The sequence below is a fragment of the Bison bison genome, unplaced genomic scaffold (genome assembly GCF_000754665.1).
Source record: "Bison bison bison isolate TAMUID 2011002044 unplaced genomic scaffold, Bison_UMD1.0 scf7180017864471, whole genome shotgun sequence".
Taxonomy (NCBI): domain Eukaryota; kingdom Metazoa; phylum Chordata; class Mammalia; order Artiodactyla; family Bovidae; genus Bison; species Bison bison.
In genome coordinates this window covers 5,921,334-5,947,250 of record NW_011495032.1, presented here as the reverse complement: position 1 = coordinate 5,947,250, position 25,917 = coordinate 5,921,334, and the positions used below count along the sequence as shown (strand labels likewise).

Sequence of the window (25,917 nt, the reverse complement as noted above, 5' to 3'; positions counted from 1 at the left end):
CCCTCTGGTACCAAGGCTTCCCAGGACTCTGCTGGAAGAAGTTGGTCCCCAACCAGAAAGAATTAACACAAGTTGTTAAAAATGGGTCTTATCTCTAAACTAGCAGAAGTGAAGTGAGTCGCTCAGTGGTGTCCGACTTTGCGACCCCATGGACTGTATCAGTTCAGTCAGTCGTGTCCAACTCTTTGTGACCCGATGAACCACAGCATGCCAGGCCTCCCTGTCCATCACCAACTCCCAGAGTCCATCCAAACCCATGTCCATTGAGTCCGTGATGCCATCCAACCATCTCATCCTCTGTCGTCCCCTTCTCCTCCTGCCCTCAGTCTTTCCCAGCATCAGGGTCTTTTCAAATGAGTCAGCTCTTCGCATCAGGTGCCCAGAGTATTGGAGTTTCAGCTTCAAAATCAGTCCTACCAATGTACACCCAGGACTGATCTCTAGGATGGACTGGTTGGATCTCCCTGCAGTCCAAGGGACTCTCAAGAGTCTTCTCCAATACCACAGTTCAAAAGCATTAATTCTTTGGTACTCAGCTTTCTTTATAGTCCAACTCTCACACCCATACATGACCACAGGAAAAACCATAGCCTTGACTAGATGGACCTTTGTTGGCAAAGTAACGTCTCTGCTTTTGAATATTCTGTCTAGGTTGGTCATAACTTTCCTTCCAAGGAGTAAGCGTCTTTTAATTTCATGGCTGCAGTCACCATCTGCAGTGATTTTGGAGCCCCCAAAAATTAAGTCAGGCACTGTTTCCACTGTTTCCCCATCTATTTCCCATGAAGTGATGGGACCGGATGCCATGATCTTCATTTTCTGAACGTTGAGCTTTAAGCCAACTTTTTCACTCTCCTCTTTGACTTTCATCAAGAGGCTCTTTAGTTCGTCTTCACTTTCTGCCATAAGGGTGGTGTCATCTGCATATCTGAGATTCTTGATATTTCTCCCGACAATCTTGATTCCAGCTTGTGCTTCCTCAAGCCCAGCGTTTCTCATGATGTACTGTGCATGTAAGTTAAATAATCAGGGTGACAATATACAGCCTTGATGTACTCCTTTTTCTATTTGGAACCAGTCTGTTGTTCCATGTTCAGTTCTAACTGTATAGTCCATGGAATTCTCCAGGCCAGAATACTGTAGTGGGTAGCCTTTCCCTTCTCCAGGGGAATCTTCCCAACCCAGGGATCAAACCCAGGTTTCCAATATTGCAGGCAGCTTCTTTACTAGCTGAGCCACAAGGGAAGTCCAAACTAGCAGGCCTGCAATTAAATAATCACTGAAGCTAGTGGCTGGGCTTCAACTGTAACTTTGCTGTAGGAAGTTCTTCCGTGTAATAATATAGATTCTGATGGTATTCACATGCTGGATGTGTCCACAGTTCTCTGGATGCCCCTCTAACTAGCTCCACAAGAAAAACCAAGGTAGCAGCTGTCTTCCTATATCATCTCACCTTTCATTCTTTTCTTTTGTTCCATCCCTAATAATTTGAATAGTTTCCATTATATATTAATAATAATCAGCTGTGTCTGTAGATCAAGCCTTTATTAAGAAATCTGCAACTTCGTACAAATCCTAATCATACTCTGGTATATACCTTATTTGTTTTTAACATATTAAAACTAGTTAAAGACAAACAAACAGGAATTCCTTTGACAACAAGAAATTAGGTCTATAGCTGCTGAACCTGTTTTCAAGAGGAGGAGTATAGGTTTGTTACACCACCAAGGGAGGCTCCAGTCACACTCCTTAGAGAATGTTGTTCACTGAGTCAAGTATCTCTTCCCATGCCAATGTAAACAAAATGCTGGCCAGCTGTCAGGAACAAAACAGAAAAAGTTCACTCAAGCACCATCACCCAGAATTAAGGCCATGGCTTGCTGTTAGGAGAACAGAGGCTTATGTAATCTTCTAAAAACAAAAAGTCTGTGACAACAATTTCTTCTTGAAAAAGAGGAACACTTATTTTTCCACTTTAGTGTAAGTAATAAAATACATCATTAAACTTTTTTTCCTTTCTGCAATCTCTTTTGAAATTTTCTCTTCTCTAATTTCACTCATTATCTGAGGCTCATATGATCCTCCCACCAGCGCAAAGAGCTCAAAGGAGCTAGTGTGTTACAAATTAGCAGGGGTCAAGAATTGAAGAAAGACATTTCGATATTTGGCAAAACTAATACAATATTGTAAAGTTTAAAAATAAAATAAAATTAAAAATAAATAAATAAATAAAACTAAATTGTAGAATTGAAAAAAAAAAAAAAAAGAATTGAAGAATTGAAGTCATATAACACATTTTCCACATGCCTGTGCCCTAGTATCTTTACCATCGAGGTAAATGTCAGCTGAGCAAGACAGAATTCTCACAATGATTTCATGTGACTAAAGTAAAAGTTAATTTATATGACGAGAGGAGGAAAAAGATTTATGTTCTTGAAAAGGAGAAGCTGAACGCCATACCTAAATTCACATGATTCATAACATCTAGAAAAGATCTGACAAATCACATTTTATGCATGAGACAGAGGCGCATGGAGAGAGGGACTTCCCCACCACAGACGTATCTTCACATTCGGTCCCTTACATAAGACCATCTCACATGCAAGCATTCACAGCAATTCTGGAAGCAAGGTATAACTGATAATGTGGTATGATGTATATTAAAATTAAGAAGTATGTGGGGGTAAAGAGATTAAATATCATTGGCACAAGATGATTTTATTTCTCCAAATCCATATAAGTCCTATATACCATGGATATAAAATAAATTAATGCAATGTGATATTTTCAAACTCAATATTCAAAGCTCAGCACACGAAACATAATGGTCTTTCAAAGCAGTTAATGATGATTTACAAGTGAAGAGTCTGCTCCAACCAAGACAGAGCACTGTGGTTCAAGTGCTGACCACTCCACCATCAGAGCACACGGCCTTAACACAGGACAACCGTCTTCCCACTTCTCAGTTTACGTCTGTGAATATGTACAGAAAGGGGATCAAAGCAGAGGGGATCAAAGTGTCTTCTTATGCCTATAAAGCCAGTCATTGCATAATACCCTTCTTCCTCATCAAACCCCAAACACTAGAGCCCTCCGCTCCTTACCCTTTCGTCTATTTTCCTGTTTCACAAGACAGAAAGATGAAACACGGGATATCAAGACACATGAAAGTTATAAACCCAGGTTACTAAACAAAATTATTTTTTAGCAAATCAACAAATATGCAAAAATCTAGTACGTAAGAGAAACTCCCATAATTAAGGCTCAGCTAATGGTTTTATCCCATGAAATAAGCTGCCTCCCTGTCCTCCATTCAGGAGAAACATAAGCTGTATAACCCTGACATGTTTACATGGCACCTTCTACATCCTGAGCAATTTTAACAATAAAGAATGATACAAATGTCATGAATAACAATAGCTTCCAAGTCAACACTTTAAATAAAAGAGCCCCCACTTAAAAATGATCTAAATTATACTGATATTACAATATTTGTACACAGGCTGCTTTTTTCTCTGTAAAATTACAGACACATATATAATAGGATAAAGTTTGTTTTTCTCTGTAAATTCATCAAAATGTGTGAATACCCTATCAAGATCAGAAATGTCAGATTATACTCAGAGATACGTAAATGCCTCAGAAGTGCTTTTACCATTGAAAGAAATAATGATCTTAAGAAGCTCATGTATTTTCATGCATCAAAGTGTAAAGGTCACTTTGCTATCTTTGCTGTTTCTATAAAAATGCAGCTGACACAAAATCAACTTAATTCAAGATGTTAAAATTAGTTAAACAAAATTAGCCAAAGCCCTGAAGTTGAATCACATGATCTTGGTGTTCTGGGCTGATGGATCCCTCTGATCAAAAGGAGAGTAAACAGCCAAGTAAGGTGCTTCTGGAGTGTATTAGGTCCCCAATCAACGACGTAGGATCACTGACCTTTTAGACAGAATAAAATGCAGAGTATAAAAAGGTTGGTGACAATTTATTTAATTTAGGTTAAGCTGCTAATGAACTCTTCATACCTCGGAAACAATTTATATATCCATCTTGAAAATACCAGCAGGAAATATTCCCAACATTTGCACTCTGAGATCCTGGAGTACAGGAACTTGTATGAAGTAGAAAGGTTTGATTCTATGACCGTTCAGCCTTAGCCCTTCACTCCCCTACCCTTTGCTACCTTCTTGCCCTGTCACCCCTCCAACCCAGTCTCTATCAGCAGGAATTTTCAATTATGATCCTCCCACTGCTGCAAAGAGCTATTTTATAACAATGTTTTCAAACAAAGGAAAACCATGTGATTCTTCCATTATTTAAATGTAACAGTATTAACTTAAATTCTAAGTACAGAAATGACCACTTTTACTATAAACAGAAGAGTTTATTCTTCAATCACAATCCTTCTGTACTTCCCCAAGTTAAGATTCTGGGTAAGATGAATATGAGGCATTATATCAGGAGTTCAGACTTTAAGATTAATTTTAAAGTGAGAGAAGTCAAGCCTTAGGACTTTCTAAGAGACCAGAAAGCTGTATTGATATTATTACTCTTTCTGGTTTCTATTATATAGTAAGGTTTTAATCATATTCATACCCATGAAATCTTTTCTTAAATGGAACAAATCAGAGTTTCTGTGTTTAAAATGTTATGATTCAAATTCCCTTAAAAAAAAAAGAATCACCATTGACAATAAGAATCTGAGCTATGTAAAATCTAGCAGAATCATGAGGGGTACACATTAGTGGCCATGTTTAAGCATGCTATGATGACAGCCTTCGAGAGTTTTCAGCTGGGCTATTTAAGATATGTATCTGCTCATATGTAGATACATTAAAGAATACTTATATATGACTTAATAAATTCAGATTGAAACCTGCCTATAAATTAAATTCCCTAAATATTATTTACTTCTGATTATTTATGTCTTATACGGACAAGTTGTATTGTATTTGCAACCAAGAACCCACTAATATAAGGCCCTCTGAAACTTTACCTTCATCTAGCAGAGACAGTAAGACTGACCACTGAGGTGAGCAGAATAGTACACAAGTTATGTTATTTTTAATTAAATCTTCATTATCTTGATGTATTATGAATTCTCAGACAATAAAATGACTCTCTATATATACAGGTTAAACGTTTAAAAATTTTGTTAAAATTTTTTAAACTCTAAAAAGACAAAAGAAATTCTTCCCTTTATATCATCTCCCATTACATCAGAAATATATTTCTTCCAGTTAATTTGCCTCTATGAGTTAAATCAAAGAGCACAATTACATTCTGAAGTTCATAAAGGACCAAAAATAATAACATATGCAAAAATTGATTAAAAGTGATATGCATTAAGTATTAAAGGTGATACAGTTTTGGCTTCAGAATTTTATTTTAGAGGTTGTGCAAGGCCAGATTATGAACCTGTTTGCAAACCTGGGAAATCTATCAGATGCATGAGATAAAAGAGAAAAGTGAAAAGGCAAAAGTAAATACATGTTCCATTTGTACAACCATTCAGTAGTAATATAACCATTCAGCTCACCATTGATTAATCAGTTAATCATGCAAAAGTAACCATTCAGACTCCTCTCTTTACATGAGGCACATTATAGTGATTTCTAGACCTTCTGTTAATTTAAAATACTTGTGTTTATTAAAAAGTAAGTTTTAAATTTAATATTACAGTAATTAAATTATAGAACCTCAGGCACTCAACTGAAATTAAGACTTAGGTCACTTCAGAAGTATTAAAAATAGTGTGTAAGACTGGTCTATAAAAGTATCACCACAGGCTGATCCACCTGGCCTGGACATACTCCCTTCTGTGTGTATTTTCAGTGGGACTGATTCTTCTCACTTCCATCTACTGGTACTGCATGGAGGCTGGGGTGATAATGGGCAGCTTATTCATAAACACAAATCTTCTCCTGAAAAATCTTCTAAGTGATGTGTTAACATGTTAAAATCACGAAAAAATCTTTCCAAAATATCCTTTGCAACACAAAAATATTTGTCACTATCACTGATGGCATATAGCTTCTTCAGATCCTTTTCCCTTTCACAGAAGATTTCAATTACAAACAACACTACCCAACGAGTGATTCAGTGTAAAATATCTTCTCCCAAATTTTCTTAATATGATTGATCCTCTATAAACTCTAGAAATGTATACCATCAACTTGCACAACAAAGTCCTAGTGCCCAAGAGGCTCAACACTCATATGTCAGTCATGGCTGCAGGGCCAGGAAAATGAGCATTCTGCTGGGCTCCTGCATTCTTCACATTGTGCTCATGGACAAAGGCAGGATAGTTTCTAGGTGCAGGATGGGGTGGGGACAAGGCCCTTGTGTCCCACTGGTTTCCACCACGTTGAGAGCGATCACCGGCAGCCGAGAGCCTGGATGGTTGGGGTGGGAGGGGAGCACAGTTAGTCAACAGGAGAAGATGAAGGTGTAAGAGGTAATAAAGAAGGCCATGTGACCAGCATGCACCACTGCTACGAGCAGTTACCAGCATCTACTCCATGCAATGAGAACATCCAAGAACAACAAATGGGGAAATCCACAAAGTTACATGTAGTAGAAAATGGCAATATGGAAATATGCACAAGTAATCAGAATCAGGTGAATTAAATAAAGAAGGAAATTCACAGAGACCAAGACACTTTGTATCTGTCCCTGATATCGTTATCAAAATCAAAGGCAGAAAAGTTGCCTGAGGTCCTAATGAGAAGAAAAAATGCTTATAATCTATTTCATTCAAGTATCAGAAAGGACAATTTTACATAAGGACAAAGCCACATACAGCAAAGGGCAATTGTGAAAACTTATTTCACAAATCAAGTGGCATAAAACTGAAGTCCAGGAAACAAAATTCAGAAAGAACATTAAAAAAAAATCTGCCCTCACAGAGGCTGTGTAATTGGACATCAATGTTTCCAATTAACAATGGAGAAACACTGTTTCTTCTACAGTGAATGAAATTCAACAGGTACAGATAATGTGATGAGAAAAAGCCCCTCCAAGAAAGTGTTAATGCCTTTTATCACAATTGCTATAAACAACATATGAAAGTAAGAGAGTGAAACATGCAAAGAAGCAGTTTCTGATTAGAAATGATCAGAGTCCTCCAGTAGAAAGAACACATTTGCCAGAGTTTTGTGCATGACCAAAAGGGCAGCACACATTTAAGGTAACTACAAAGGGAAAAAATCACCTCAATTATAAAAATGTCTAAGGACAGACATTCTATTCAACTAAGGCATGCATCTTCACCTTTCTTCCTTAAGGAAACTGAAAATAAATTAGCTAAAAGGATTTTCAGAACAAATTTGGAAGCCTTTTTCGTTTTTTTTTTTTAAACAATAAAATTATCATCTTTCCTTCAACTGCAATACAAGCTGTTCATCAGATCTAACCCAGAAAACTCACAGCCCGCATTCTAGGGTCTCTAAAAATTTAGAAAATTTGGTTTATATTCTCCCCTACATATGCAAGATTTTCCACATAGTATTGTTTTGTTTATAAGTAGATAATGGGCTTTAAATACATAAATTCTCAAAAGATAGTTTAAATATTGAGTAATTCTATACTGACATACCAAATCATTCACTCAAATAATGGTGTCATTTAGAAGATATCAGCCATAAAAAGCTACAAAACTGAACAAGGAGTACATTTAGATTAAACTGGTTAAAAGTTATCTACCAGAAATAGAATAGTCCATTATTCCACCCAACCGTCCAAACCCAGGGAGCATTTCCAAATTTTATTAACATCACTTTCTAAAGGAGGACTGTTTTAGATTCATGTGAAAGTATTAGAATCAGAGCATGCAGAAATAGAAATTAAAATGTAGATTCATCTTAAGGCTGGGGAACCCATCAGCTCCAAGACAGGCCAGCTCTATGCTTAGTCCCAGGTCTTGCTGACACACACTGAGGCATGCTGGGCCTGAGGGCCACCACTGTGCTCCATTTCCACAAAAGCAGTCACAATACAGTTATATAAAGAAGGACATACAGCTCCAAATTTATTTTTCTTGAAATTCAATACTCAGAGAATCAGCATTCTCTTTTTTAATGCTGCATCAAAGGAACTGAGTAATGCCTAACAAATCAAATAGATTTAAATATGTACCAATTAAAATTGAGAAGCTAAAGATTTAAACATTATACAGATACAAACAAACCAGACTCTCATTCCATATTAACATAAAATGTAAGCATGTATTAAATGAGCTCTTTTTTAGTTGAAATCTCAGTACTATGTTTCTTTGCCAAAGACTTGGCGGTAATAAAGAGACAAAACACAGCCTCTTACTGGAGCTGTGTTTTCAGTAAGAAACCAAAGAAACTGTTTTTAATGGCTTAAAAAAATAAAGACTAAAATTTGACATGTAGAAGCCTTGCTGTTTATCCTTTAAGTGTGTGTCCACATGCACACACACACACAAAGTACCCTTACCATATTCTCAAGTAGAAAGGGCGGGGGAGGGTCATCGGAAAACACGAGGGCAAAAACCCCTTGATCTTAGAAACTTATCAAGTTATTTGGAACTGAAGCAAAAATATGCCCAATCATCGAGAGCAAAGCACCTTGCTGTTAGTTAAGCCAAAATAACAGTGAAAAACAATTACATAGCAAAGACTGAAAATAATCACCAACCACTGTTGACCCACCACCATGAAGGAAGAGCTGGTTGCACAGAAAGCTGACCCAAACCTTGAGATCACCAACAGAAACTCATTAGATTTCAGGTAAACAAACTGAGAGCAAGAGAAAAAGAGAAAAATCCTATCAATGATCAAAGTTCATATCATAAACAGACAAAACTTGAACAGATGATGCCCAACATGACCACTCAATCAAATAATCCCCAAGGAGCCCCCCAGGCCACATATATTTATTTGGGAAGGGATGAAACCCCTGGATTAATCCCATAAGCCACAAAGTATCCATATTTGTACACTCACTATTAGTCTAAAAAAAAAAAACAAAAAAAACAGACCCTGGGACTCTAAACAAAGGAAGTATCTTCCCATCATTAGATTATTTCTCCACCCCTTCCCCATGGAATATTTCATGCTTTGTTCTATTGGACTATAATTATGGTTCTGTTTTGGCTTTATCTCCTCCAGTCTTTAATAAAGAAACCACATCCAAAGCAACAGCATCATATTGTGTAGAATAACATGGAATGAAGACATGATCCTTATGGATCTGGGAAAAGGTCCTATCAAGTAGCACTAAAGTCTTTTTCAACAGAAAACCACTGCCACTCCCAGCTCACACTAACCAGTCAGGAGAGCCATCTCACAGGCTTCACTGACACTGTCACCCTGCTTCATCTGCATCCCTAACTCATCCCAAAAACAACATGCTTTTTTTGTCACCTTACAAATATGAATAATTTGCTTTCAATCATATTTCAAGTAGTCTAAGATTATGGCTGGGGATTCAGAACACCCTTAGGCAAGCAACACTTTATTTTGGTTTAATGAATAAACGAACCATTTCTTGTCATGCTGGTCTGCTCCAGGACTCTTTGGAAGATTCTCGACCTCCACTACCACAGGACCAGGAGGAATCACAGGCACAGTGGACCTCACACCCCAAGCCTTTGGACAAAAATTATAAAAGATCTCTTCACCAGTAAGTAGAATATTAACATGAAATACTAGCTACACAGTGAGCAGATACAACAGTAATAAACATAGCAATAAACAAATGCTTGAAAGTTATATACCACCTTTGGGACAGATAATCATCTAACTGAATATTGGTATTTTTTCATTTTACAGGATTTACAAGGTCAGAAAATGTTTTATTATAACATTAAAACCTTTTCTAACATCTTAAGAGAATAAAGTAACAGGTCTCATACTGTTGAGCCATTTTACAGATAAAAAGAAAATGCACAAAATTTTTCTGAGGTTACACCAGTATGAAAACTGAATTAATAATACTATTGTTTATCATATTGATAGTGTTCTGGTGTTTTAGAAGCTTAATACTCTCTTACCTGTTGGGAACCATTACTCTGAGCTGAAACATTGTTGTGAACACTGTAATGGGGGAAAAAAAAAATAAAGAAAAAAATTACCATGAGCACCCAAAATTAAGAATGGACGATGTCCAGAATACATCTGCTTTTACTGGCAAACACTTTTCTGCTCATATGATATTCCCATATACGTGTATTCTACTTGTGCTTTAGATATATACGTCACTATTAATCTTGTTTATTCACTGGACAACATCTGTCAAAGACAACAAAATAAAGACAGCTGCACAAATGATTCCTTAAGGCATTAAGTACAAACACCCACACAAACTTACCTGTCACTTCTTCTGTATATTCCTACCCTCTAAAGATTTTCCAAGGTCATTCAGCATTTTATAACTCAATAGACCTTACTATAAACTTAGAAGCTTCTCTATACACCCTTCTCCTCCAAATGATTTGTAAGTATGCATTTAAATCTTTAGTTTAGACTGTGCTCATTCCCTTCCCACTACCCCCAAAAAAGCACTTAAAAAAACTCAGCATATAATACAACATAATAAACAGAAACAAACCTCAAAGCTGGCAAAAAAAAGAACAAACATTCAACAAGAACCCAAAGATGAGATACTAACACAACAGAGTAAAGTAAATAAAAGAGTTTACTGACTTCAGACCTTCTAAAATGAGCATAACTAGTATCCCGAGAAAAGGAATTCAGCTAAGGTAACTGAAAATATATTCAGTGTCATTAAAAAAAAAAAAAAAAAACCTTCTCTGAAAGTGAGAAAAATAATCTATAGATTTAACAAGAACATTGTATTCCAAGGAGATGAAATGTAGAATTAAATACATTCAGTTCCTTATTGTTATACTGCTGACCTTCAAGAACAAGGAAACACTTCAGAGAAGAGTTTAAGGAGATGTAAAAGCACATCACTGCCAGTATCAGGCTAGCACAGAGTTCTCCATGGCAATCCTCAAAGAATACCATACCCAGCCAGGATGTCATGCCAGCAACAGGAAATGGGCAAAGCTTCACAAACACAAAATAAACTCTGAATACAGGATCCAGGAGCCTTCTCAGAGAGGGAGAACAAAACATAAGTAAATGATGATGAAAGACAACCAATTAAGAAAGAACTCAAGATGAAAAGGCCTTGCTAAAAGGCTGGGGGAGGAAGAGTAACCATTTTATATCTCATATTTTACTAACCACAGCTCTATTACAAGTCAAGTCAGCAGAACAAGCACCTCTACTGCCTGGATTCAAATCAAAACAGCACCACTAGCTTTGCTCTCTGAACTGCAGTTTCCTTATTTCCATGGAGCTCTTAGCAAAGCACAAAGAACAGTGACAAATACAACTAAACAAACAAACAAATTAAATCTTTTAAAATATATATGTTTAGTGTAGAATCTGTTGCCAGAGCCACTGGGAAACAAAACACCTGTCAGGCAGAATTTCTTTTACTAATCTTGCTGTAATTCCCAAAACACACTGTATTATATTAAGGAACTCTTAAATCTCCACGTTAATGAAAACCCACTCAATCTGTATGGTTCAGAAATGACACATTACTCTGTGGCCCTTTGGTTACACTCTGAAGCTTTTCTTTGAACTGGGAATAACTCCAGTAGGTGATAGGTAAAAGATGAAGAAATACCATGAGAGAAAAAAAAGCACTTATAATAAGTGATACAGGACTCTCACTCCCTATTTTAGAACAACATGGAAGACAGGAAGCACTGTTTTCTCATCACTCCGCTAGTATGAAAGTAACAGATTACTTTTCGTTACTGACCCAATGCAGCTCCTTTTTAAAGAAATGTTTTGCTCTAATGCCTTCTCTATGTATCACTTCTTACACCATTTCTTCTTTTCCTCTTTTCTGTCTTCAAGTCTGTTCACTAAGTCTGTGCAAGAAGTACTAATAAATGAAATGTGAACTGTCCTTTAAAATGTCACCTCTTCCTAAGATAGTTTACATTGTCAAGACCCATGAGGGAGTAGTTAGAAACTAACCTCAGCCAATTTAAAAACCTGTTATTCAAACAAGCACAGTTTTTCAGGTCAAATAGTTGTGCTTTTTCAAACAGTACTGTTTTCCATGGTTCACTGGAGAAGCTGCTCATGCAAACAGAAACCCAAGGGCAGGAATGAAAGGGCATTCCTGCCAGTCCCAGCTCAGGGTCTCTCAAGCACTGTCAGGAGCAGAGCTCAGTAACTTTCAGGAGAGTGGCCCTCCTCTACATTTCATTCCTAAAAATTTATTCTAATTAAAAAGTAATAAAGTATCTGCTTAAATACCCCATTTTTGCTCTGTTTTCCAGAGCCAAAAGCATTGTTCAGGAAGACACAGTAAAATTTAACTAAGGTTAAACCAATCTCAATTCTAGAAAAGAGACTATATAGTCATATTCACTTTTTGGTCAGAAATATGTATTTCAGAAAAATTAAAAGGAGGACAAACTCCTGCAAATAAAATAAGTTAATTTTTCAACTACATATCACTGCTTGAACGCTTTCTTTTACATTTCTGCAAGAACCTCTTCACTTTAAGTTCTAATATTCTGTCCCAGCCTGTTTTTCAGGGAAGCAAAACATGATTAATTAAACAAACAAAAGACAAAATACTTTACACGGAACACCTCTTAACATTTCTCCACCATTCTTAAAAGCATAGCCTAAAAATAAACCCAAGAAAAACTAAAGTGCATAGCTCAGAAAACACAGAAAATGTTTTTACCTAACTAAAAATTCACAGGGCTTCTCTGGTGGCTCAGATGGTAATGCATCTGCCTGCAATGAAGGAGACTTGAGTTCAATCCTTGGGTTGGGAAGATCCTTGGAGAAGGAAATGGCAACCCACTCCAGTACTCTTGACTGGAAAATCCCATGGACAGAGGAGCCTGGTGAGATACAGTCCATGGGACTGCAAAGAGCCAGACACGACTCAGCAACTTAAGACTTTCACTCTCAAAAACTTACAGTAGACAAAATCTCTCACCTTTCTCCTTACTCTACTGATTTATTTATTGTTAACAGCTTACTGACAGCTAAAGGAACTTTAGAGGAATCCTTACTCAAAAAGCAGAGTGCTTCTGTGATGAGTCACTAATCATAGCCTGGCTTTACTGGCTTTCTAAATGAAAACAAAACTGAATACGACATCGCAAGGTGAGACCAATCCTACTCAGCACCCAAAACAACTCCTTCTGAAGGAGCTCTAGTTATACATCTGCTGCACAGGAGATTATACAATTTTTTTTTTTTTTTTAAATGAGAACGAAACTAGATTTGTATGTCTTGAATCTGATAGTTTACCAGGCATTCCAGGAGGCTCTGCTTCACACCAATGGTTGAGAAGCATTACATGAAACTACACTACTACTACTAACTGAGTCATCAGAAGCAGGACTTCAAGAATCATGGTCTGAAGACGGGGCAAATCCTCTTCCCAGCAAAACAAACATTTGGCTGGTGAAATTGTTTTTAAAAAAATCATTAAAAGAATACATCAAATGGAGACATTTATTCAAGACAATCTACTCAGTCTGAAAGCTGAGTCTGGAATCTGAAACTCAGTTTTCTCTCCTCCTGGTTCTCCTGTGTTCAGTGTTGTGGGGGCCTTACTCCAGGTGGGTGAGGCCAAGAAGACAATTTGCTCCCTGCATCCAGAATGTAAATCAGCTATTTTAAATATACCTGAGAAGTAAAGAAACCACATGTGAAAAAATAAAAGTATGACAACACTGTGTTCACAAATAAAGAGTATTTTAAACAGAGAAATTATCTTTAAAAAAAAGAAAATTCTGGAGTTGAAATGTACCGTAACTGGAACAAAAAGTTCACTAGAGGAACACACAGCAGATTTTAGCAGACAAGAGAACCAGTAGCTTGAAGGTAGGTCAAATGAGATGATCTAGTCTGAGGGACAGAAAGAAAAAGAATGAGGGAACATGAACAGACTCGGAGGTCTGCAGGTCCCATCAGGAGAGCAACATGCATGTAATGGGAGTCCTGGAAGGAGAGGAGAAAGAGCAGGGGAAAAAATGTGAGAAATAATAAGTAAAAATTTTCCAAATTTGATAAAAACAGCTAAGCCATGGAAAAGCAACCAGAAGGGAACTGGACTGACCACACTTTTATCTGACTAAGTAGACTTTAATACAAAACAGTTACTAGAAAAAGAGAGGAAGAATAAAATAATCATAAACAACATATGCACCTCACAGGAAGTTCCAAATACATGAAGCACAAAGAAAGAACCAGACAACTAACTGGAGACTTTAACAGTCCACATTTCATAAAGGATAGGACTAGCCCAAGATCAATGATGAAATGGAAGTGAACAACAGTAACAATCAAGTAGACCTAACATATCTACAGGACATGACACTCAACAGCAGAATAAACAGTATTCTCAAGTACACATACATGAACCATTTTCCAAGATAAACTACATGCTGGGCCATAAAATAGGCTTTACAACTGTAAAGGGATCAAAATCATGTGAAGTACATTCTATAACCACAATGGAACAAAATAGAGAAAGAGGAAAATTTAACATACAAATGTGTATGTTAAGCAAGATACTCCCGAGCAGTCAATAGGCCAAAGAAGCTATCACAAGAGAAATCAGAAAATAATTTGAAGGAATAAAAATGAAAATACAACAAAACAAAACTTATGAAATATGATTAAAGCAGTGCTTGGAGAGAAATTCACAGCTATAAATGTTATATTAAAACAATAAAGATCTCAAATCCCAATAAACTGATATTCCACCTAAAGACACCAGAAAAAGAAAACTAAATAAAAAGCAAGCAGAAGGAATGAAATAATATACCAGAGAGAAAGTTAACAAAATAGGATATAGAGCAAAACCAAAAGCTGGCTGAAACCAAATGAAACCAAAAGCTGGTTCTTCAAACAGGCCAACAAAACTGAGAAACCTTTATCTAGAGTGATCAAGGGAAAAAGAAACTCAAAGAACTGAAATCAGAAATTAATGAGGGGTGTGTGTGCTCAGTCATTCAGTCGTGTTCAGCTCTTTTTGACCCCATGGACTGTAGCTCGCCAGGCTCTTCTGTCCATGGGATTTTTCAGGCAAGAATCCTGGAGTAGGTTGCCATTTCCTCCTCCAGGAGATCTTCCCCACCCAGGAATTAAACCCGTGTCTCTTGCGTCTCCTGCATTAGCAGGCAGGTTCTTTACCACTGTGCCACCTGGGAGTCCTGAATGAGGGGACATCACCACAAAGCTTACAAAAATAAAATGGAAAAGAGAAAAATATGAACAACTGTATGCCATAAATTAGATTATTTAGGTAAAATGGAAAAATTCCGGAAAAACACAAACTCCTAAACTGATTCAAGATAAAAATTAAATATGAATATATCTACAACAAGAAACTGAACTGGAAATTTTAAAATGTGACATAAATAAAGCCCAGGCCAGATGGTTTTAATGGTGAATTCTACCATATATTTAAAGAATTCTTTACAAATTCTGCCCTAAAATTAGAAGGAAATATTCCCCAACTCATTCTATGAAGCCAGAACCACCCAGATAAAGACAGTACAAGAAAACTACAGACCAGTGTCTTTGATGATACAGACACACAAATCCACAACAAAACTAGTGAACCAAATCCAGCAACATATAACATAAAGAAAGACTATACACCATGACCAAGTGGGATTTACCCCAGGAGTAAAATGAACTGCTTATCTACAAATCAACCTTTGTTCTTCGAGCTCCCTGAGAGCAAGGGTGACAGTGTATTCATGTGCATATCCTCAGTCACACACCAATAACAAATGTATGTCATTCTCAATATGAACAGCACAGCTAACCAACCCACTCTTTTTCTTTAAATAGCTTTATTTTTGTTGTGCCAACTTTACCTGGCACTATGTATTCATTTGTTCCCTGCCATGTCTGCCATGCTCAGGGACAAGGAAACACTCTGACGGGCCTTCAACAAATATTTGTTACATTAATGACAGCAACTACAGAAATGTTAAAACATTCTAGTATCAACCCCTAAAGAGCAAGACATTACCTACCTGAGTTCTTCAGGTTTTCCTGTACTTGCTGACAGAAAAAAGAAAACATCCCATTAGTTTCCCTCCAACATGATAAACTGCTTTACCATTTTTTTTTTTTAACTTTTTGTCCCACAGCACAGCATGCAGGATCTTAGTTCTTCAACCAGTGACTGAACCTGTGCCCCCTGCACTGGAAGCACGGAGTCTTAACTGCTGGACCACCAAGGGAAGTGACTACAAAAGTAAACCCTAACTGCTTTGTAAGCTATTTTCCACTATATTTAAAAATCTTCATTTCACAAAAGTGTTCTAGGGTTCATGCCATTAAAGTGAGTAATGACAATTATTTCCAATTTTTAAATAAGGCAATGAAATAAGTATACATTAAGAAAAGAAAAGAATCATCTGCAAGCCTCCAGAATAAGCTGATAGCGAAAAATCATCAGTGGAGTCTATGAGGTAATTAAGGATATTAAACAAACTGAAACGGTTTCATTTATAGCTACATATTAATTTATAGGTACATCAAAACATATGACTATAAGTCAGTTTTCTGAAAAAACTGATATTGCCAATATCAGATCATGGCAATTATTTATAACTCTGACACTGGACATACTTAAAATGCAATCTGGGGACTTCCCTGGTGGTCCAGTGGCTGGGACTCCGTTCACAATGCAGGGGCCTGGGTTTGAGCCCTAGTTAGGGAACTAGATCCCACATGCTGCAACTAAGAACTCACATGCCACAACTGAAAATCACACATGCCGCAACAGGGACTGAGGACCCAAGTGCCACAACTAAGACCCAGCACTGCCAAATAAATAATTTTTAAAAATTCAACTCTGATTTGAAACAATCACAAGTTTTAGCTTACTGGTCAAAGTAAACCACTCTTTGTATTATATAATTAAAGTAACAAACAACCAGGAACATTTAAGAATTTGGAAATGTCTATGTACAATGTACACTGATGATTAAATATAAAAATTAAACTTAACAGAATCTTTAGTATTATAACACAATACAAAATAATCTTTACTTAAAATTTATTCATCATATACCAATGTTTTAAAAAATACTTAAGGGAGATCTGAAAGTCAAAAAGGGAGGGAAGATGTTGTTCTACAGAAGAACTAAAAGAGTAAGAACAAAAACTGAACACAAACTTAGCACAGTGTCTGAACTGTGACTGCTGCTGCTAAGTCACTTCAGTCGTGTCCGACTCTGTGCGACCCCATAGACGGCAGCCCACCAGGCTCCCCCGTCTCTGGGATTCTCCAGGCAAGAACACTGGAGTGGGTTGCCATTTCCTTCTCCAATGCATGAAAGTGAAAAGTGAAAGTGAAGTTGCTCACTCGTGTCTGACCCTCAGCGACCCCATGGACTCCGGCCTTCCCAGCTCCTCCATCCATGGGATTTTCCAGGCAGAAGTACTGGAGTGGGGTGCTACTGCCTTCTCCGGAACTGTGACTAGCTTCAAGCTTAACCTCAGCAACAGTATAGGCAGTTTTTCCCCTTGTATTTTTAAAAACTGATTATGCCAGAAGCAAATGCAATTATTTAAATAAGAGTACTTTAGTACTCCTGATATAACAGAGATAAGAAGACTGAGACATCTTTCCCTCCAGTCAATAATACAGCACAAGATAAACTGTCAGGACAGGGCTGCATTTCACCTTTCACTTGCAGAGTTCGTCGAGAATACCGCTTGCTTGGCCTTCTTTCAAAGGATGTTGATCTTCTTGCTTTATTGGTCTTAGTGGTCTGATACTCAGTTTTCCCACTAAAATAAAAGAGACATTTAACAGGAACAAGAGAATTTCAGGCTTACAGTAACCAGATACACAAAATGAGGTTTTCCTTAAAAGAACCCTCCTGAACTTTATCAAAATAGTCTTGATGACTCTCTTTATCACACCATTCTTTTCACTCTTCAGGCTTGTGTGAAAGATGCAACACAAGTTATATTGTTTTTTCCTAATTATGCACATCACCTAATAATATATTAAGTAAGTTTGAAATATCTGTGCTTTTATAGAACGCCTCTCTTTCCCACCCACACTCCTCAATGCAAGATGTACAATTAACTCAAGATTTTCCATTACTTTCTCTAACTGTGATATGCTTTTCAGAAGACTTTTTCAGAAATATTAAAACTATTTTAATATTTAATACTTATCTTTATTGACATTTAAATTTTTCCAAAATGCCCCCCTTTTAATGTAAGTAAAACAGAAGCTCTCTTACGTGAATTCCATGCACAGTCAACTTGCCACATTACTGATATTATCCATTCCTTCTTTAAATCATACTGAAACATGCTGAAAACTCACCAACAATAAGCTACTCTGAGTAAACCAAAACATTTCTAGCTTATGACTAAGAAACATGGAGTATGCAAGAACAATGGAATGTCAGGTTTATAGGGACCAGAAATATTATCCAGATTAATATCCCACTAGTACACCATACTCATTTTCTACATGGTATCCAGCTGCTGGATGAAGACTACTTAAAACTCCTACTAAGTGGATTTAAACTAGGGGTTAATTAATACATAAAGCAAACATTAATGTTCATCAACAGATGAAAGGATAAGGAAGATGTGGTATTGGTACAAATACACAATAGACTATTACTCAGCCATAAAGAAGAATGAAATAATGCCATTTGTAGCAACATGGGTGGACCTGAAGGGTATTATGCTAAGTGAAATAAGTCAGAAAGAGAATGATACTCTATGACAGCACTTATACATGGAATCTAAAAAGTAAACGAGTGAACGGAACAGACTCGCAGACACAGAGAACAAACTAGTGGTTACCAGTGGGGAGAGGGAAGGGAGGTGGGCAAAAGACAGGTAGAGGATTAAGAGGTACAAACTACTTTGCATAAAATAAACAAGCTACAAGGATATAGCATACAACACAGGGACTATGGTCAGTATTTTATATAACTAAACTGTTTTTAACAGGAAAAATTCTGTTAAATTACTCCTTAAAAAAAAAGAAAACATCAAGAGGGATATGGAATCCATTACACCATTACAATATTCTCTTATCTTTTCAAGACATTACAACCAATAACAACATATACCATTTTTTCTTCTACTTTGGCCAAAGAAAAACTCTGGCAAACTGATTCATCTTTCTATGCTCTAGTTTTCACATCTGCAAATGAGGAACCGGGCTACATTTTCTGGCCTCTATGAAATTATGAAAGATACAGCAAACAGCCACAAACATTCACCTGTATCTAAACCGTGATCCTAATCGAATAAATCCTGATCGATGAGAATTCTTTTGGACAGGGCCTCGCAGGCGGAAGAAGGCATGATGCTCCACAGCACATTTCCATAAATGTTTGCATGCTTTGGGATGATCCAGTCTAAAGACAAACGTATGCTCCTGCTCCTTGCCCTGAAAAAGAAACGGATGTTAACAGAGGTAATTTTTAACTCAGATACTCCTGTCATCTGTTATTCAGCTACAAATACAACCACAGCAATATCAAGGAACAAATACTAATAAAGCATCTGGTTTTCTCCCTGAAACTCTGATACTCTCTAGAGCTACCTACAAAGAAAGGCCGAGTTAAAATCAAGCTGTCCATTTTCTCAGCCAATATAAAATTATTCCTTAAAGTTTCCTCTAGTTACACGATTTCATTTCTCAGAGATATTAAATGAACCTTTCTCTGCCATACTTCAGGATAAATGAATGTATAATTATAATTAAAAGGTTCACAGAAGATATGGCAATATACATAACAGCCTTAAAAATGGCCACATTCCTGGTCCTAGTAACCATCCTCACAGGAATCAAATTATACTAGTTAATATCCCTAGCCACTTTTCTACGAATTTCACATGAATTGTCTCAATGAGTAGATACTATCAGTAGCTCCATTTTACAGATAAGAAAACTGAGGATCAAGAAATTAAGCCCAACATCACAAAGTTAGTAAGAAAAGAAACTAGAGTTTGAACCTCACCATTGAGACACCAGCACCTACATTTGTAACAACTAAGCTATAATGTGTCTCAAGGGGAAGACTTTCACAACCAAAATTTACACCCCAAGATTTTCTTCAATCTCATTTATAAAAGTAAAAACTGGCATAAAACCCTAAATGTTCAAAACATGAGAAATGTAATCAAGTAAACAATAACATTATTTAAACAGTACACAAATAGATAAATGAATAAAAGATAAATGAACTAATGCACTACTGGTGATTCAAGTTGCAGAATGTGATACATAGGTTAAAGTGAATGAACTAGAACTACATGGCTACAGATGCTTAGGTAAAATGAGCAAGTTACCAAAAAAAAAAAAACCCCACCTTAATGTATATAATATATGTAATATACATATATATGCAGATTTCTAAAACATTCTACCATGTGTCATGATGTGGTTATATTTACAAAAGGTTAGAAAATATGAGACTGATACCCTGAAAGAATGAAGAAGAAAGGGACAAGCTTTGGCTTAGACGTTAGCTGTATAAAATATACTTTTATTAATTTATCTAGTTCTAAAAGGGATCTGAAGCAGCAATGCCAAAAATGTTAAATCGAAGTGAGTAAAATGGTTAACAGTTTCAATTATACTTCTCAGTATATTTTTTAATAATATTTTGTCATTTAAAATACTTCATAAACTTCATCCATAGTTTCTTAATAACCTTGATACAGGCAGAGATCCTTATACTTAAGACACAAAACATAACACTAGTCACAAAGGAAAAAATGTATAAACTACATTCCATTCCATTACAATCTTTTTTATCCAAAAGATACTAATAAAGGAGTCAAAAGGCAAACCAAGGTGAAGCTAGTTACAACATGTGTATCTCACAAAGAAGTGACACCCAGATATAAAAAGAACTTCCTTGGTGAGATGAAAAATACACAACCCAACAGAAAAATGAATGAAAAACTTAAACAGGCATTTCTTAAAAAAGAATATCCAAACATCCAACAAATGTAAGTAAGTGCTATACTGAAACTGTCATCAAGTAAAACCCTAAAATGATTCCTCAACCAGAATGGATGAAATGAGAAAAAGAACACTGAACACGAGCAAAACAAGAGCAGATTAAACTCTCACACACTCCAGGTGGGAGAGCAGTTCACTTGTGTAGACACTGGCCAACAGTCCAGCTGTTTCCATAAAAGCCAAACACACGCACATCCAGGGTTCAGGGTAGCACTCTTAACACCAGCCAAAAACTAAAAAAAAACTCAAATGTCCATTAGTAGCAGGATAGATAAATACTGGTCTATTCATGTAACTGTACACTATACAACAGTAGGAATAAGCCAACTACAGCCACCTCCTACAGCAGGGCTGAAAGCTCACAATCACAGCCCTGAAATACAGAAGGAAGACTCAAGGAGAACAGTCTCAGTGAGGGACATTTATACCAAGGTCAAAAGTCAGGTGAGTGGTTATCCTTGGTCAACTGGACCTGGAGGGGCACACAAGGGAAATTCCCTTATTCTGCTGGAATTCTATTTTCTCACCCTGGTACTGGTCATAAAAGTGTACATAAAAACTCAAGCTGTACATTTATTCTTACACTTTTCTGAATGTATGTTATATTTCAATGAAATGTATCAACAAAAACTACACAAAGAAAAAATAAAACAAAAAACAAAACATGAAAAAATGTCTTTCTCAAGACAGGGAAAAGCCTTCTGTGACATAAAACCCAGGATCCATAAAAGATGAATATATTTGCCTACTTAAAAAGTCTTAAAGTACATGACAAACCCCACAATAAGAACCGTTAAAGGACAAACAACTATTAGATAAACTATTTATAATGTCAGTGACAAAGGGCAAAACCTGTAAGAAAAAGGCCAATAACCCAAAGAAAAATCGGCAAAGGAATAGACAGTTTGAAGAAAAGGAAATCAAGCAATTCAAATGTATGACAAGATGTTCAGTATCACTCACAAAACCAGAAATAAAATTTAAACCTACAATGAAATTCCATTTTTTTTTAACCTTTCAGATACAAATGCGATTAATTCCCTCCTAGAGGTAAGCCTGAACACTGAAAACTATGCAAGTTGGTAGGATCACTCTACATCCAGGACAAATGCACATAAGCATTTAATCCCACAAATCCCCCTCAAGGACATTATTCTATAGATACTTGCCAATGTATAAATTATATGTAGTGAATAGTGAATAAATGTCAATTAATGGTAACTGATTAGAGTGCAGCGTACACTAGAACACTATGCAGTTTAGTTTGCTTTTATAAGAACGGAGAACAACTTTACATACTGATATAGAAAACATTCCAAGTTAGAACATAAAGTTTAAAAAGGATAAGCAGGAGAACAGTGCATAAGCGTGGCAACCTCTGCATAGAAATGATATACACATTTGCTTGTATATATGTATAAAACACCTTCAAAAATATATCTAAGAAGTTAATACTGTGTTAGATTAAATCTGAAATTTCATCAATTCTAAGATGTACAATTATGTTATGGCCCAATAAGTATCACCAATTAAACTATGACCATATTTTTTATCATATAGAACTGTATCTTATTCTTCCTGAGTGATTCCTTTAGATTTAGATACAAATATCATTTAATCACATCTGTGCTTAAATAAAAAGGAAAATATTTTGTAAATCAGATTGTCTTTAGATGTGAAACCTGACTCTTCTGAAGCATTTTCAACTCATTTGTCAATAATATAATGATCATCTGTGCCATCAAGACATTTCTTTTTTAAATGCTCGATTATTGTCTCTGATATTCCTCCAAGCTGTGTGACAGGGTAATGCTTTGCATGTATCTCAGTAATACAACTGAAAACTTTCCAAAAACTTGAAATTGTTTTATCTAATTTTCAGGATCTCCTTTTTTCAGGTTCTGCTAAGTAGCCCTACTCACACTTCACTGTGCATACACATCTTTTTAACATTTGACCTGTTTGCTTTTATTTATATCTGTCTATATATTTCCAATGTTATTACTTGGCATGCAATAAAATTACTCACAATTCCGTGGTTTTTGAAAATGTACAGAGTCATGCAACCATCACCAAAATCAGGATACAGAATAGTTCTCTCAACCCCCAAATTTCTTGTGCTGTTTCTTTGCAGTCAAGCCTCCTCACACACCCAGTCCCAAAGGATCAGTGAGTGATTCCCTATTCCTGTAAGGGCTGCCTTTCCTAGACTGTCACAGAATGGAATCATATAGTCATAATCTTTTAATCAGACTACTTACCCTTAGCATAATTCATTTGAGATTCATTCATGTTGTTATGAGTTTATCAATTAGGAACTAGATTTAACTGAAAAACAGATAATCCTTAGTATAGAAGGCTTTATTAAAAAATATTAGGTACATCTTTTTGATTAATCTTTTTTGATCATGAACTAAAGGCACAAGGCCATTTAGATATAATTTTTTATACACTTGAGATACACACTCATCAACAAAGGAACAAGAACAGTCTTTTATTTAATCTTTAATCTTAAAGACAGAAAACTACAGTTTGAAGATGGTGTGACATAAAGCGAGGAATTACATTATTAATTTTACTAAGTTTCTGTTCTATGACTATAGAACAGTGTGACATAAAGCAAGGAATTACATTATTAATTTTACTAAGTTTCTGTTCTATGACTATAGAACAGTGTGTTTCCCCTTTTAGAGAATTAAGTTACCATATAACACAGTCACTGTTAAATATGTAATACAATATAATTCCTACCTGATCATCATCTTCTACAACCACCAACGTTAGTTTATTCTTCTTAAAATCCAATCTGGTTATCTTGGGCCTATAACAATATGAGAATAACAGCCAGATTTCAAATAAATGTTCTCAAAGTTTAAAAAATTTGCTGTTACTTCAAGTGCATTGATCATCTAACTTCTGAATTGAAAGCTGGTAAAAGGGTAAACATAACCTGAAATGCTCAGCGAAAACATCTCCAATCTAAAAAATAGTTAAGATAACAGAAAAAAATTTAAAAAGCAATACCTTTGGCAAAACTTATGCTGCATATATTTAAGACATTAAAAATGTTAAGGAAAAAATGAAATGAAGAAAAAAAAAAATATATATATATATATCATATATAGTCACAAGTTCCTATGGTAGAAGAAATTTTCCAAGGCTAATAATGTTATAGCAGCACAGGAACTGGACACAAGAAAAAAGATAAAAGATTTCTAAAAGGCATTAAAAAAACCCAGATTACTGATTTTCAACTCTTTTCTATAGCCACTTTATGGTCAAAGACATCTGTAATTTAAAAAAAAAAAAAATTTAAACCTCACTTTATGGCCTACTTTCCAACTTCATCTCCCACAAATCCTAAGCAATCCACTGAACTTATCTCTGTGCTTCTATGAACTGTGAGTGTGAAAACAACATGACTCTCATCAATTTTTAAATATATCTTACATAAAATAGAATTGCACAATAGATCTTATTTACAAGACCTGTACTAAAACAAGGAGTAAAGAAATGTAATAGGAGAATCTGGCACTTAGGTGTAACAAATTCTTACACAATGCCGAGTAAGTGGCAGGTGCTCTCGTGTTTTATGTGGTGTATTAATTCAACAGATTTTTATGAGGTAGTACACAAGATGCTCTCCTTATCTCTCGACCTGGAGTTTCTCGGGCCATAAGAATGTTCCATCTGCCCCAGGGCAGGCTAGAAAGGTCAGAGAGTTAACACATAAAGAACTAGGGAGATACACAGCCCATCAAGGGACAATTATAAATAGGTGTTACATTCAAATCTCCCAAGGAACCTCTAGGCGATGCAAAAACAAATGAAATACTATCTTCAACTTTTTAAGGTAAAATAATTTTACATCTAAAAGTCCATTCTCAGCCCAATTATCAAAAAAGCATAAGAGAAGACTAAATAATTTTAAGGCATCCAAGGATTCAAATAATTTACCTCTAATAGTCTTTTCTTAAGCATCACCTAAGGATATATATCAGAAAAACAAAAGCAAAGAAAGGAAAATGTGGAAGACAACATAGATTCATAACTGAGAAAACAGGAAAAAGAAGTCCCAAGACAGAGAGAAGCTTGGAAGAGTCAACAATTACAACTGGAAAACAGCCATCTCAGGAAACCCTGGAGAATTTGAAATAATTTAAGATGCTGGGAAAGATTGAAGACGGGAGGAGAAGGGGACAACAGAAGATAAGATGGTTGGATGGCATCACGGACTCAATGGACATGAGTCTGAGTGAACTCTGGGAGTTGGTGATGGACAGGGAGGCCTGGAGTGCTGCAGTCCATGGGGTCGCAAATAGTCGGACACGACTGAGCGACTGGACTGAACTGGAGAAGACAAAGGCAGGTCACTTAAAGGGATGTGTGGGATGACTAAAGGCTAAGGCTCTAGGATAACAAAGGAAACATACTCCCAGTTGAGTTCAAGGATTTCAGAGCTGATCAAGAAAAAGACAGGAGCAAAGACAACAGTATCACATGATGAGCTCTACTGAGAAGTATCCTTTCACACTGCAGACCTTCCCAAGAAGGCAGCCCAGGCCCCCATGCAGGATAAAAGAGGGTAAGGAAACCCTGAGGAAGGAGGCGGACCACGGAGGGGGCTTCTGTGTCTACCAGGAGAGGCCTCTGAGCCACAGAGCTCCAAAGGGCAGTAGAAGTGTGGGGGCTCTTACAGATACAGGATTTGCTTATCTATAGCCAGCTAACAGATGTGAAGTGCAGTTTGCAATGAGACATGCAAACCACGCAGGCTCTGAAAGGCTAAAACTATTACTTGCTAGCCTATATTTAAAGCAACTGGGTATTTAAGAATTTGAGTTTGGC

General features: G+C 36.4%; 1 protein-coding gene across 4 annotated transcripts in view; it reads right to left on the bottom strand.

Moving 5' to 3' along the window:
* Positions 1 to 25,917, bottom strand: part of EPB41L5 (erythrocyte membrane protein band 4.1 like 5) — a 164,441-nt gene that overhangs the window by 75,995 nt on the left and 62,529 nt on the right. For 3 of the 4 annotated variants that reach the window (XM_010860803.1, XM_010860804.1, XM_010860805.1), the window contains 6 exons: positions 23,821 to 23,890; positions 19,316 to 19,485; positions 17,743 to 17,849; positions 16,082 to 16,109; positions 10,025 to 10,067; positions 9,514 to 9,620 (listed from right to left, as the gene is read on the bottom strand). In XM_010860803.1, the coding sequence (XP_010859105.1) occupies positions 9,514 to 9,620; positions 10,025 to 10,067; positions 16,082 to 16,109; positions 17,743 to 17,849; positions 19,316 to 19,485; positions 23,821 to 23,890 (525 nt within the window). Of the gene's footprint in view, positions 1 to 5,153; positions 6,399 to 9,513; positions 9,621 to 10,024; positions 10,068 to 16,081; positions 16,110 to 17,742; positions 17,850 to 19,315; positions 19,486 to 23,820; positions 23,891 to 25,917 lie in introns of those variants that run through there. The other variant, XM_010860806.1, reaches the window with a different exon arrangement.